At 36.7% G+C, this 14,753-nt stretch overlaps 1 protein-coding gene across 1 annotated transcript; it reads left to right on the top strand.

Annotated features, from left to right (window-relative positions):
• The first annotated feature begins 5,417 nt into the window (after positions 1 to 5,417).
• PTGS2 (prostaglandin-endoperoxide synthase 2) lies at positions 5,418 to 14,659 on the top strand. Its single transcript, XM_077157262.1, has 10 exons — positions 5,418 to 5,612; positions 6,328 to 6,444; positions 6,567 to 6,710; positions 7,414 to 7,557; positions 7,979 to 8,160; positions 8,819 to 8,902; positions 9,029 to 9,275; positions 9,716 to 10,002; positions 10,521 to 10,668; positions 10,821 to 14,659. The coding sequence occupies exons 1-10, from the start codon at positions 5,561 to 5,563 to the stop codon at positions 11,228 to 11,230; spliced, it is 1,815 nt and encodes a 604-aa protein (XP_077013377.1). The 5' UTR covers positions 5,418 to 5,560; the 3' UTR covers positions 11,231 to 14,659.
• Positions 14,660 to 14,753: the final 94 nt, after the last annotated feature.

The raw sequence follows: 14,753 nt of genomic DNA, 5'->3' as shown, positions 1-14,753 counted from the left end.
GAATATTTTACTAAGATTCCCTGTTTTCCCAAGAGAATTATATTATTGACAAAAGAAACCAAGATGAGGATGCTAGTGGTACCCAGCAAAGTTGCCAAATATTTAGAATTAACAAAGATACTTCAAGAAGATCAACAAAAGTCTTCAAAGCAGCACTACTAAATGAGTCGAAGTATTCTGAACCACCACTCCTGAGTCAGACACCTTTCTCTGAAAATTAAAATTTGCTGTAATCAAAGTCAGCCGCTTCAACAGAATTTCAATTCTAACAAGAGGTGATAGTTCTGGAAGTAACAAAAGCATAGGATAGATATAAATTTCTGCTTTGAATTGCTCAATCAAAACATTAGCTTTTTTTTTTTTTGCTTTCTTAATGATCATGTCTTAACTTTTTATTTATCGTATGGCTTCTAATTATCCTAAAATGTAAAATTCCTATAGCAATGTAGGGTCCGAAGTACTTAATGAGTAGAGAATATGTTCATTGACCATTAAGATTCATTCTCTATCCTGGAGACATATTTACAAATATCAATTTAAAACATTTTAATACAAATTTTTATTTTATTTTATGTAATGTTGTCATAATCAAGTTGGTTTAGTGAAATGTCATTTCTTGTTTGATGCCTTGATGTGATAGAAAATTCTTCATTGCTAAGTTATAGCCAGAAGGCATGGTTTCTGACCTAGGATTATCTAATACTCATTGCATTTTCCAATTAATACTATTGATTATGCATTGCATTCTTCATGATAAAGACCTTCATTTCTGAATATAAGAAACATACATATGTATAAAATATGCACTTATCTGGAAAATATGCACTTATCTGAAAAAAAAAGAATAAGATTGCTGAGAAGTTTTTGAGGAATTTAAAAACCAAAGAAAATAATATAATTTTTTATAAATGGTTGGAAATATCAGCAACATATTCATTCTCCTAGAGTCTTTGTTTTGAGAATACATTAGCTCATAACATTTTTTTTCTCATTTTACTTTCAATAACTGGTTTCAGTCCTGAAGAGGCACAAGTCTCTTTTAGGATACTTGCAAATCTTTATTTTTTATTACCAAATAATCACAAAAGTCAGCAGATTGTGGCTCTCTCTCCTTAGCTTATTTGGGTTAGCCTAGATGTATGGTATGGTTCCAATGAAAGCTGAAGCTAAAGATGTATTATTTGAAGGGGACAGTTCATTTCTTTTTGTTTTTTGTTTTGGTTTTTTTGGCATGGGCAGGCTCCAGGAATCGAACCTGGGTCTCCACTGAGCTAGCCTTGCTCCGGACAGCACTTTTTTAATGCTTTAAATTGTCAAGGCTTATGAATTAACTTGTAATTTTTTTTAATTACAACGTGGTTATTGAAAATGTAGCATATATGATAGCATAGTGTTAACAAAAGGTAAAATTTCTGAATATAAGAAATATGCATATGTATAAAATATGCACTTATCTGGAAAATGGCCACTTGGTTATCATAATAAGAAAAATCTACTCATGCATCGTTAGAAAGTCATCTAGGCATATTCCTGAATTAAAACATTTTAAGAATATTTACTACTTTTTATAATCTGCATTATTTCTAGAGATGAAAAGATATATTATTTTCTTTAAATAGGAAAAAATGACTGTTTTAAGCACCTGGGAGACACTGCTATCATTCTTGTCAATAGTCATTTTGGCATTAGTTAAAATAGAAGTTGGGCCTGTGCAATGGTGGCCCGGTAGCAGAGTTCTTGCCTACCATGCCAGAGACCAGGGTTCGATTCCCGGAGCCTGCCTGTGCCAAAAAAAGTTGTTCCTTGGAAGGCAATTTATGTAGTGTATCACATTTGTCTGTTTCATTCATTAAAGATTAATTCTCCACTCCAGCGTCAACTCTGTTATTCAGAAGCTAAGTAACCATATGCATTATCTAAATCTTTTCCTCATTTTGATTGTCTTATTGTCCACCTTTAGATATTATGCTGAAAATCAGTTGCATTATTATCTGTGTAATAAAACATGAAGTAGAGGGTGGGCAACGGTGGCTCAGTGGTAGAATTCTCACTTGCCATGCAAGAATTCGACTGCCGGAGCCTGCCCATGCCAAAAAAGTGAAGTAGATGCAGGCATGAAAGAAGTTTAAAAAAAAACAAATGAAAATTAGTTTAAGTGCAATGAGAAAAAATTTTAAGCTGATGCTAATGTAATATTTGTCATGTTTTCATCTCTATCCTGTGATATGATAAAAAATGAAATTTGACTTTACAGTATAGGAAGATGCAATGATTGTAAGCTGGGAAATGAAATTCTGGGATGGAACTTGTCAACTGTCTGTCTTAATAAAGAACTTATCATTTCTGTTATTTCCTATGCTACTTTCAATCTTTCGATGTTCTTATAGACAAGGGGTTTCTTATATAAGAGGTTTTGGGAATTTGGATATGCTAAATTATTTTTCCTGGGGGAAAATTGTAATTTAGGTGTTAATCTAAAAGGTAAATTGTACATATCTTTGTGTTTTGGAAAAGTGAGTAACGTGGTTTTTTGGTTGCTATCTGTGGCTGATGTTATAAACTTGCTTAAGTTGCATGCTTTGGCTATTTTGACAATGTATGTGATCAGTCTGCTGTGTTATGCTTGTTCATAATGGGGACGGGAGGCAAAATTGCAAAGTAAATAAAAAATTGCCACTGCTTTTACGTGGTTAAAAAAAATTAGCTCATGTAGAATTTTAGATAGTAAGAGTCATTGTTCATTTTATTTTAATTCACAGGATTGGTTTATCCCTTCAATTAATAGATATTTCATTCCTGTTCAGTATATTCATGAAAGTTAAATCTAAAGTAAATGGTGCACATATGCAATTTTAGGAACATTGTAATAAACATAAAATCTGTCTAGAGATCATATCTTAGAAAAAAGAAGTTGATAAGAATTCAAGTAGCAGAAGGGGGCAGTAAAACTCAACCGACTGCTCTGGAAGAATTTTAATGCTCTTTCTTATCTTCCTTTCATACATAGTACTTTCCCACAAACATCAGATCCATAAAAGAAATGCTGTACAACATATACATGTATTTGCCTAAAATAAACACAGAAACACTAAATTTAAAAATGAGAGCTATGATTTCTACATAATCAAAACCTTATTTTCTCTGGGGAGCTTTATCATGTTACAATAATTAAAGTATTTTTCCATATAAAACAGCTTTAAACATCTTGATTTGGTTTGGGATATTTAATATACTCCCCATGACCAGAATCCTATCCCCTCAAAATGTACCTATATCTTTTATTGTCTTCGAGTGTCAAATTTATCTAATCAACTAATGATTTTTCTTAAACTTATACTTTGGATTTCCTTTCAGAACTATGTCCATCCTCAAAATCTGTTTCCCCCTGAACTCTTTTCTGACTTTAAGGGCACATCAAATGCAGATTAAATCAAATAGTTCAAGCAGGTAGATGTTTTCCTTGAATGCCCACTATGAAACAGAATTCAATTTCTTGAAGTTCCATGAAGTTTAAATATGGCTATTCTCCATGTCCTCTACTTCATTCTCACTTCTGAATTCAGAGTCTCTCTGCAATCAACAGAACATCCTTCCATACGTTGTAGGTTTACAACTAATGACTGCTGGGGAGGATAATGAATGTGATGAGTTCAAAATCAACTCAGGGTTCCAACACAGAATGTTTGAACACTGTTCTTGCCAGAACATGGATTCTTTCATGGTATCTAAACCAAACCAGTAGTTTTAAATATCCATTTAAAGTTCAGGTAGGTACAACCTATTCATTTTAAATGAGCCTGAAAAATGGAATTATTAAAAGGAAAATGTAATGATTTATGTTTTAAACTTGAAATTTCATATGACTTACTACAACAAATGGGAGTGCCACAAATGGAATGATTAAATATGAGTATAGAACAAGAAATGTTTTTGAGTCATTTGTGTCTCATGTAGAATCAGACCATATGTGCATTAAACAAGATGGCATAAATTTCCACATAAGTCTCTCTCTCTTTTTCTTTTTTCTACAAGTCTTCTTCAAATTGAGGAATAAAGTGTAGTTTTAGTTCAGGATTTATGCTACTCTTTTCCATTACTGCTGGTAATTTATACCTTAACTGAACATTTTAATCTCCACTTCTTTGCTGCTGGTGGTTGTATTTTTTAATTTCATCCTCATCCATCCCTCCTCAACCACCGCCAATGGATAGTGAACAAAAGCAATGGATTATGAAAACCCAAACTGTCAAAATCACTCCTCTTTTACATGCATTTCATCCAATTCCTCACTAAACTATGTTCCAAAATGGCAATAGCTAATTAGCCGTAACAAGCTGAAACAATCGAAAAGCATATGCAACATTGTTTTGATCAACTGTCACTACCCATCACCTTGGAAAAGTGGACAGAAAGGATAAAAAGGGAACTTCCAAATTATATTTCCTTTTATCGGTCTCTGCTGTGAAGGGCTGGTGATCCAAGCGGTAGAAACAACACCGCAGGGAAAGAAACGCATTAAAGTAAATGTTCGGGGCATGTAGCATCCCTGCAAATCCTAGACACCCCCATGCCCCGTGTTCGTAAGAGACAAATGTTACACTAGTCGCCTGAGCTCACACTGACTGTTAACAGGAAAAATGCTTAGAAGCCGCACTGTAAAATTGTCTTTACCTTTCTTTCAAAAAGCCAAGGGGTGTGTGTGTCTAAGTTAAAAAAAAAAAAAAAGTTTAGCTATGAAGATACGTTATAGATATGCTTATTGACTATAGTTATTGTATTTCATTCGACCAAAAATGTGTGTGGAGGGGGGGTGAGGGGGGTCGTATGCTTGCGCCGCACACACAACTAGTCAAGCATCGCCTCTAAAATCAAAAGCGTAGAACAAGCCTGCCTTTCTCAGCCCTGCTCGCTCCATCCCGTCCTCCTGACTGGCTCGGGCGGCGCAGACCCCGGCGCCGAAACCAGGCGGCGGCGCGTGGGGAACTCCCTGCGCTCTGGAACCTGCTCGGCGCTCGACTTCCCGGACGGGCAGCCAAAGTGCCCCCCACCCGCACCGTGCCCCCCGCACCCCACCCCCCTCTCCGCCCCTCGAAGGGAATCTGAGAGTGCAGTGGCCCTCAGGAGCGCTCAGTAAGAGGCTGGAACCAAGGAAAAGAATCCGGAGCAAACTAGAAATGGAACCTGGGGCGGGGGTGGGGTGGGGAAGAAGCGGAAGATGAGAGCGGGGAAGGGCGATTAGAACCGGGCAGCGGAGGGAGGGTCCCCGCTTTCTAGTTTTCCCCTTTACGTGCCTAAGAGGTCCTGCCTCCGCCTCTGACTTGCGCAATTTCTAACTTTAGTGGTACGTAAGATGGGGAAAGAGGCCAGTCATGTGTCACGTGGGCCTGGTTTTCGCTAATAAAAGAAAGGTTCTCCCCGTTAGCTTCCAGTTGTCAAACGACTTTGCCGCCCGCGTCGGAGCACGCCCAGGACCTCCGCCGTAGCGCCGCCTCCAGAGTTGGATTCGGAAAACCGCAGACCGCAGCTCTTCTGCCCGCCCGGCGCCCCCTCCTCGGCGGAGATGCTCGCCCGCGCCCTGCTGCTGTGCGCTGCCCTGGCGCTCTGCAACGCAGGTGGGTACCCGGCGTCCCGCACCCGGGCCTCCGCGGGCCTCCGGGCCCTCCGTTCTCTCCCGCGGGAGGGGCCGCGTGACTTTGTAAAGAGTTTGGACCACTTGAGTCCAGAAGCCCTGGGTGGGTGTCACAGCTCTGCCACCCAGTCAGTTGCTTAATTGGACCAGCTCCTTGGTCTGCCTGAGCCTCGCTTTTCTCACCTGCGAATGGGAAGAGGGATGGTAGTTTGCAGGTGGTCATCACGATAAACCAGCATCTGTTAAATATATGTGAGATATTTGTGTGTGGTACCTAACGTGGTTGAAAGGGGCTAATTTTTTTAAATAAACTAGTTGCCGTATTTATTTCTGCCTCAGGAAAGCCGTGATACGTTTTTAAGATAAGAATTTTTTTTTTTTCAAAAGCTCTTTTTACTTTGAAATTTTTCCTAAATTGTGAATAATGTACTGATTCATACAATTTAATTTTGAAAATGCCACTTATTTGAGCTTCTTGAAAATGCTAACTCGGACACTTAACGTATCATTAAGAAAAGGCTTAGTGATATTACTTTCCAGGTTGAATGTTCTATTACTCTTATTTATAATAGGAAGGTTTAAACAATGTTTTTCTATTTTTATGGTTCTTCAATGTATTATGATTCTAAGTGAAGCAATTAAATGGTTGATGTCAAGGTTAAGTAAAAAATAATGAATTTACTCTCCTTTTATTGTAGCAAATCCTTGCTGTTCCAACCCGTGTCAAAACCGAGGTGTGTGTATGAGCGTAGGATTTGACCAGTATAAATGTGACTGCACCCGGACAGGATTCTATGGTGAAAACTGTTCAACACGTAAGTTTATCCTTGATTTCCCTCCTTTGGAATGGAACCACAAACAATGATCATTTTAGAGATTTGTGTCTTATAATGGGCCATATAAATTTCTCCCCCCCCCCCTTTTTTTCTTATTGCAGCTGAATTTCTGACAAGAATAAAATTACTCCTGAAACCCACTCCGAACACCGTACACTACGTACTTACCCATTTCAAGGGAGTCTGGAATATCGTCAATAATATTCCCGTGCTGCGAAACTCTATTATGAAATACGTGCTGACATGTAAGTAGGAGTCTCTTTTTAAGGTTTTCATCTTCCTAAAAGTGTGGTTTATAATACTGTAGTTTATGAAGGCTAATCCAAAAATATATTTCCAACCTTGACGAAGTGGTTTTAAATATACCTTTTTCAGTATCCCTTCTGTCTTGATAGACACGAGAATATTAACTAGGTCCCATCCAGTTTGTACAGTTTTACAGACTTTCACTCGCAACCCAGTTACCCACCCTTCTCTCCTTAACTCTCCCACCGTCTCTTTTGATTTGTAAAGGAAGTATAGTCCAGTGACTTATTCAATGTCCAGGGGTCAGACAATTGTTCTGAACATGTAACACCCAGAAAGTAGATGGTTAATGTGGATTGGGACCAGCAAGAAAATACAGCTCTAGAGTGAGTTCCATGGCTAGACATTCCTGTCATAAGTCTCTTGTGCAGTATACAGTTGTTTAAAAAAATCAGGATTGCTATGTCGTAATATTCTGTGTACGATATACATGCATTATTAAAGATGAATTTAAATGAATTTATCCTTTGCTATTACAAATGGCAGTTTAACTCTAAAGTGTAGTTGTTGTAAAAGCAGAGTATCTTTGTGGGAATTAAATTCTGCCCCTTGTGCCACTTTCCTCATTTTACAATAAAAATGAACATTGTTTTGCTGTACGTATGGGACCAATAAGAGATATTATTTTTCTTGAAATTTCAGCAAGATCACATTTGATTGAAAGTCCACCAACTTATAATGCACATTATGGCTACAAAAGCTGGGAAGCCTTTTCCAACCTCTCCTATTATACCAGAGCCCTTCCTCCGGTGGCTGATGACTGCCCAACTCCCATGGGTGTGAAAGGTGAGTGTAGGAAAGCAGTTAAGAGATGTACTAATTGCTCTGGAGTTTGCATTGCCAAATAGAAAATTGGACCCTATATTATCAATTATTTGTTACTAAAAGTAAACTTTTTTCCTTTATTATGGATATATATGGGGATATTTTTTAAGTGTGAATCTAAGTAAACTATTCCATGAAATTAAGTGGCCATTGTCATATAATCTTTTCAAATTATTTCATTAAAACTGAACTAGTAATAGTTAAACAAAAATAGATAAATTATTCAATAAGAATTTATTCACCATTTCTTAGAACTCTCATTTATAGTATAATCCAATTCATATTATATTTATCCTGCAAGTGAAGAAAGCTCTGATAAATTGACAGCACAATCTGCTTCCTTGAATATATGGATTCTTAGCTTAGTTTCCTTATATTTCAGGGAAGAAAGAGCTTCCTGATTCGAAAGAGATTGTGGAAAAGTTCCTTCTAAGAAGAAAGTTCATCCCTGATCCCCAGGGCACAAATATGATGTTTGCATTCTTTGCTCAGCACTTCACCCATCAATTTTTCAAGACAGATCACAAGCGAGGACCAGCTTTCACCAAAGGATTGGGCCATGGGGTAAGATAGCATGAAATCAGAAAAATATAGCTAATTATACTGAAGTGAAAACAGTAAAGGCAAAAAAGAAATTTGTTTGCCACATCAAATAATATACCCTCTTCTCTTAAAAAAATTCCTATCTATAAAATCCATCATGGAATTTTCCATTTTAATTCATGGTTTAATTTTAAAAACCTACTTAGGGTCTATATTTGTAACTTGACTATTCATTTTAGTTTAAAATATTTCCACTGTATAATCTTTTGCCTTCCAAAGTATTTTAGCACCCTGATTATGCTACTGTAAATATTATAATGTGAGAGTTTTGCAGCATTTTAACAACGTGGTTTCAATTTATCAATAAGGATTCAATATCCATAGTAAGTTGTCTTACTAGTTTATAAAAACTATCTGATTGTAGTGAAACATGATAAACTGTGGACTTCATATGAGATATTAATATCATTAAAAGTGAGAGGCACATACAGGTTTGCAGCTTTTGGTGGATAAACAATTTATGTATTGTGACTGATAAAAATATGTTGAAATTTTAAAAATTAAACGTCATATTATTTAATTATAAAATAGGCACTTTAGATAATAGGCACTTTAGATTTTTATTTAGATAAAAATAAGTCCAACAATAGTTAATCAAAATTTTTCCATAATTTTCAAGGTGGACTTAAATCATATTTATGGTGAAACCCTGGATCGACAGCATAAACTGAGACTCTTCAAGGATGGAAAATTGAAATACCAGGTATGTTCCATTTGAACCTAAGAATTAGTTATGACTCATCACCCCCATCCATATTTTAAAATCCCTAGTGACAAAAAGTTGTTTCTTGGCTCTGTTTTATGAATGTTTATCACTATTCATTTGCAGATCATTGGTGGAGAGATGTACCCCCCCACAGTCAGAGAGTCTCAGGTCGACATGATCTACCCACCCCATGTCCCTGAGCACCTGCAGTTTGCCGTGGGGCAGGAGGTCTTCGGACTGGTGCCCGGTCTGATGATGTACGCCACCATATGGCTTCGGGAGCACAACCGTGTGTGCGATGTGCTCAAGCAGGAGCATCCAGAGTGGGATGATGAGCGGTTATTCCAGACGAGCAGACTCATACTGACAGGTAAGCAAGAAGAGAAAATCAGTTAAATGCAACCCTCTGCCCCAGAGAAAAGCCTTTTATATCTTGGCTGTATTATGAGTAATTCTGAGGGAATGGAATAAAACTGAAATCTCACATTCAATATTAATTCATAAAAGCCCATATAACCAGATGTCTTATCCTTGGGCATGATTGTTAATATAGTTGCTTTTATTTATTTATTTATTTTGGCGTGGGCAGGCTCTGGGAATCGAACCTGGGTCCCTGGCATGGCAGGCGAGAATTCTGCCACTGAGCCACCGTTGCACTGCCCTATGTGATTACTTTTATTGTGATAGTGTGAGGGGAAAAAAGAAAAGGAGAAAAGTGAAGGAATACCTAATTCATAAACTTGGAGTTCAGTTGCTTGAAAGCTTGTGATGAGAAAGAATTGATGTTCTTCATTCTTTTTGGGTGACTAGGAGAGACTATTAAGATCGTGATTGAAGATTATGTGCAGCAGTTGAGTGGCTACCACTTCAAACTGAAGTTTGACCCAGAGCTGCTTTTCAACCAACAATTCCAGTACCAAAACCGTATTGCTGCTGAGTTTAACACACTCTACCACTGGCATCCGCTTCTGCCTGACACCTTTCAAATCGATGGCCAGGAATACAACTATCAACAGTTCCTCTACAACAACTCTATATTACTGGAGCATGGCCTTACGCAGTTCGTTGAATCCTTCACCAGGCAGAGTGCTGGCAGGGTGAGCATTATGATTAAAAAACAAAACAAAAGCCTCGTCAGTAACTTCAGAATGTTTGTCTCACAAATTAGTATTCTTAAGCTTACTAAAATAATAATAAATTATTTTATTGGCAGAGTATTTTTCTTGGGATGAGAAGCCCAACTTTTTTGTTTTTCTCAACTAACATTTAGTCTACTTTGCTCTCCCCCAGAAAAGTGGCAATGTGTGTCCACACCTTAAAAACGAAACTTTTCAAAAACTATCTGTCATCTTATAGAAATTTCAGTGTGAATGTCAGCTTAATTTTTATCATTCTAAAAGCAAGATAGTTCTGGACTAGGGCTCACTGGATTTTAAGCACAGCTCCTGTTGAAATGTGTGTAATTCTTTCCAGGACAGAAAGATCATTTTAAGTCTCAGCGTAAAGCTGAGCACCAGGGTTAGTTATTTTATGCCCAAGGAATGTTTTTAAAAATAGAAACTGTAAATTTCCCCGCAGAAAGCCTTGTTTTACAGTTTTAATTCATTTTCCACAGGTTGCTGGTGGCCGGAACGTCCCCCTTGCTGTCCAAAACGTAGCAAAGGCCTCAATCGACCAGAGCAGACAGATGAAATACCAGTCTCTTAATGAGTACCGCAAACGCTTTCTGCTGAAGCCCTATAAATCCTTTGAAGAACTTACAGGTGAGAAACGATCTCTTAACTTCCTAAAAGAAATCGGGAGTGAGAATGAAACAACAGGGATGTGGAGGGCAAATGGAGCCAAGGAGTAAAACTAGTCTTTATTTTGTAAAGCCTTTTCGGTGGTTGACTCTCTGCCTTCATCCCTCTTCTAGGAGAGAAGGAGATGGCAGCGGAGTTAGAGGAACTCTACGGTGACATCGATGCCATGGAACTGTACCCTGCCCTTCTGGTAGAACAGCCGCGTCCGGATGCCATCTTCGGTGAGACCATGGTAGAAATCGGAGCTCCATTCTCCTTGAAAGGACTCATGGGGAATCCCATATGTTCTCCTGACTACTGGAAGCCTAGCACGTTTGGTGGAGAAACAGGCTTTAAAATCATCAACACAGCCTCCATCCAGTCTCTCATCTGCAATAACGTGAAAGGCTGTCCCTTCACTGCCTTCAGTGTTCAGGATGCACAACTCACCAAAGCTGTCACCATCAATGCAAGCTCTTCCCACTCCAGACTCGAGGATATCAATCCCACAGTACTGCTGAAAGGACGTTCAACTGACCTATAGAAGTCTATTGATCGTATTTATTTATTTATTATGAACTATTTCTTTTAACTTAATTATTTAATAATATTTATGATAAACTCCTTATTTTGCTTAACATCTTCTGTAACAGAAGGCAGTACTCCTGTTGCGGAGAAAGGGGTCATACTTGTGAAGATTTTTGTGTTACTACATCTTATCCATATTTTCTTCAAGCTAAAGGGGAAAACAGGTTTACATATACATATACACCAGCAGGAAATGAGTTTTGACATCTTTTATCCTGAATTTCAATTTATATCACATTATAACTAGAAGGAAAGCAAAGGTGTTTTGAGTGTAAATGCTGTTAGCAAGGTGGGAAAATGCTGCTGGTTTCTACACTGTAGATGTTTCCGGTGTATCTTCCATGATGCATCAGGAGCAACTAATATTTGGGAATTTTTAGGAGTTTTTAGACATTTTTCTGTCATCAAACAAAAATGGTAGTAGTGCATTTTTTAATGAATTACTGTCAGACATTAATAATTTCGTGTCAATTTGGTAAAGCAGCATTGAGAAAACAATTAGAAATTTCTAAATTCTCAGGGTAGAAGATTGCTTATTTCCTGTGCTAAAGTTATTAAATCTGTATCCTCATCAATAAAATGAGCTGTCATAGATTTAAGTCTATTAAAGTCAGTTCAAATTATACATCAATTAGTGAAAAAGCAAAATCTCTTATGCAAGAAATTGCATAAGAGATATTTGCTTTTTCACTAGGAATGAAAATTTACTTTATGTTATTGTTACAATTTCTTTTTAGTATTATCAAAATGCCAAAGGTATTAAATTGATAGAGGCACTACAAAAAATTAATAAAATAACATGCCATGAGATTCCAGAATTTGTTTATATTGCTAGTATCAAGCAAAATCGATGGCAACGAAAGAGTCTATATTTAAAATAAACAATAAAGAAAAAAACTATATTACAGTTCACATTTGGCTTTAAACTCTTGAAGGATCATTGAGTACCACAGGCGTGGTACTCGAAAGAGACTGTTGTGATGTAATTACCTCACTGGACTTGGCTAAAGATCTATTTTTTCTTTCCTTCAGATTTTCTGTTGTACAGTATGATTTGGCAGTCCATATCATAGTGCAAAAATAGCAAAAACCTCATGAGATTCCTCTCAAATGCTTAATTTCATTTTCACATGTTGATTTTATCTGAATCTTGACTAAGACAATTCAATATGTGCATTTGAGCGTTTGAATCAAGCCTGATTATCTGCACGCTGTTCCATTTATTTTATTCTCTTTGCCATTTTGCTAAGAGACATTTTGCTACTTCTGTTTTGTTTTCAAGATCTGGGCTTATCTTTCTTTGGATTTTCTGCCTGTATTTTCTTAACTAGACTTAGGCAAGTTTTCAGGAAAACCTCAGCTCAGGACTCTAATTCCTCTTTCGAGGAATAAAAGAAAAAATAATAACAAAAGCTCATAAAAAGACCGGTATAAATTTATTTTAATTGAAAGGCACAGAATTTTATTTATAATTAATTTTAGCTATGACCAGAGAAGCTTACAAATAGGCTAGTATCTTAGAAAGAACTGTAGGGAATATTGCTGGGATGAAAGTTGCATTCCTATTTTAATGGATGCCCTTCTTATATAAAACAACAATAACAAAAATTCCTGCATAATTCCCAGCAAGATACTGCTGCTTCTGTTCCCCTTCTCATTGTCAGCTGACATTTCTGGTACTGTACATTACTTAATTTAATTTATTGATGATTGTTATTTATGTTTTATTGGGACATTCGTGCTTAAAATGGTTTAAGCCTGCAATCATTGGATATTTTTTTCAGTATGTCAGCATCATTTATTGTAGGGGGTTACCTCATTCAATTATTATGTCAGTTAAGGGAAATGCTTGGATTAAGATTTGTGAGTGAATTTTCAGGAAACAACTCTGCTGTATTAAGATATTTAACGTTAGGTTGTGTATCAATAGGATTTACCTGTTTGGTAGTCTGTAGAGAACAGTGTGACTCATCAACCTGGATGTGCCATAAAACTAACTTTTCTGTATTTTTGAAGGACCTGTGGATGCTTCATTAATTCATTCAACTGTAATTTATTGGGGAAATATTCTGTGTGGAGCATAGTAGGTTTTAATGTTTTTAAATCAAACACTGATTACAAAGTTAGCCATTTTGTAAATTACTATGAATCAGTAAATCTTTAAATTTTAGTGTTAACTATGGTAAATTTTACTGTAATCAATAAATTTGTAAATAACTGAAAAAATGTATCTCGGGAAGTGGGAGAAATGAAATAAATTTCATTTTAGAGAAATAACTCAGGGGAATTTTTTTAAAGATGTTATGTGTAAAAGGTTTAAGGGTAAAAAGAAATCAATGTTAGAAGTGCTAGTATAGAAACACTTAACTGTTTTTTTTTAAACTTGATTTGTTTTTAATATCAATATTCTGACTGGACCTGGGAATTGGGGACCTACATGTGAATGTTTCAGTGTCTCATATGTTCAAATTAATTTAAGTAAAAAAAAAAGGTCTTGACACAAATGTCTGTTTATTTTTATACTATTTAATCATCAAAAATATCTTTTAAAAATAAATTTTGATTGTCTGCACCTGTCTTTGTCTTTGACATATGATTTCTCTGTAGCGTTGTCCTTGAAGTAAACTACTGACTTGTGTTCTCCTACTTAGAGCAATCACAGTCCTTAATGAAATGATTCTCCTGAGTCCTATAGAAATCTCCTAGTGTCACATTTTATAATCTCTCACTTACCACAACCTTGTGTTGGAAAATGTGTATTTGTACTATAGCAGGTAAGAACAAGTTTGAGCTTATTACCTACTCTAAAAGAATGGGAAAAAGTATACAGCACCAAAGAATAAGCCAAGTATTACTAAGGAAGTACAATATATATAAAAAAAAAAATTCGAAAGAAGAGAAACCATACCCAAGCTGGGCAAATCATGGATGGCATCATTACCGGGTGTACTGGCTCCTGTTGTAACCCTACTCTTGCTATCTTGGTAATTTCAGTATCCCTATGGACCATGTATTTAACATCCTGCCTCGCCTCTCTCCTCCTCAACCTTCTCCTTTCCAGTAATGCCTTCTTCCACCATGTGTTCTATGATCAATTATACCTATACCTCGATATGACCATTAATGAGTGTACTATCCCCAAAATCTTGATTGCAAGCATCTTGCTTTACTACCAACACTTCCATCCTTCCAGCTCACCTATTTTAGTATCTACACCTGACATCTAACTCTCTGCTTTCGCTGAGGCTGAAATTGATTTGATTGAGCTCATCAATTCATTATTTATCACTTCTCTTACGTCTTCACTCTTTCTCTCATTCATCCAGCTCATATTCTATTGTCCATAATTATAACTACTCCCTCAGCCCCTTTCTATTCTTCCATTGTACTCAACTGGCAAAACTTGATTAAATTCATCCACCCTTCAAACTCCACTCCTCAGCACCTGTATATCACTGAAAGAAACACAAAGACAAAGC

This window comes from Tamandua tetradactyla, chromosome 4, assembly GCF_023851605.1.
Source record: "Tamandua tetradactyla isolate mTamTet1 chromosome 4, mTamTet1.pri, whole genome shotgun sequence".
Lineage (NCBI taxonomy): Eukaryota > Metazoa > Chordata > Mammalia > Pilosa > Myrmecophagidae > Tamandua > Tamandua tetradactyla.
Note: the sequence above shows the minus strand (reverse complement) of the source record. Positions and strands in the feature narration are given on the sequence as shown.

Coding starts and splice junctions, on each gene's coding strand:
- PTGS2 (XM_077157262.1), top strand. CDS start 5,561: ATGCTCGCCCGCGCCCTGCTGCTGTGCGCTGCCCTGGCGCTCTGCAAC. Junction 5,613..6,327: donor CCTGGCGCTCTGCAACGCAG/GTGGGTACCCGG, acceptor CTTTTATTGTAG/CAAATCCTTGCTGTTCCAAC. Junction 6,445..6,566: donor TGGTGAAAACTGTTCAACAC/GTAAGTTTATCC, acceptor TTCTTATTGCAG/CTGAATTTCTGACAAGAATA.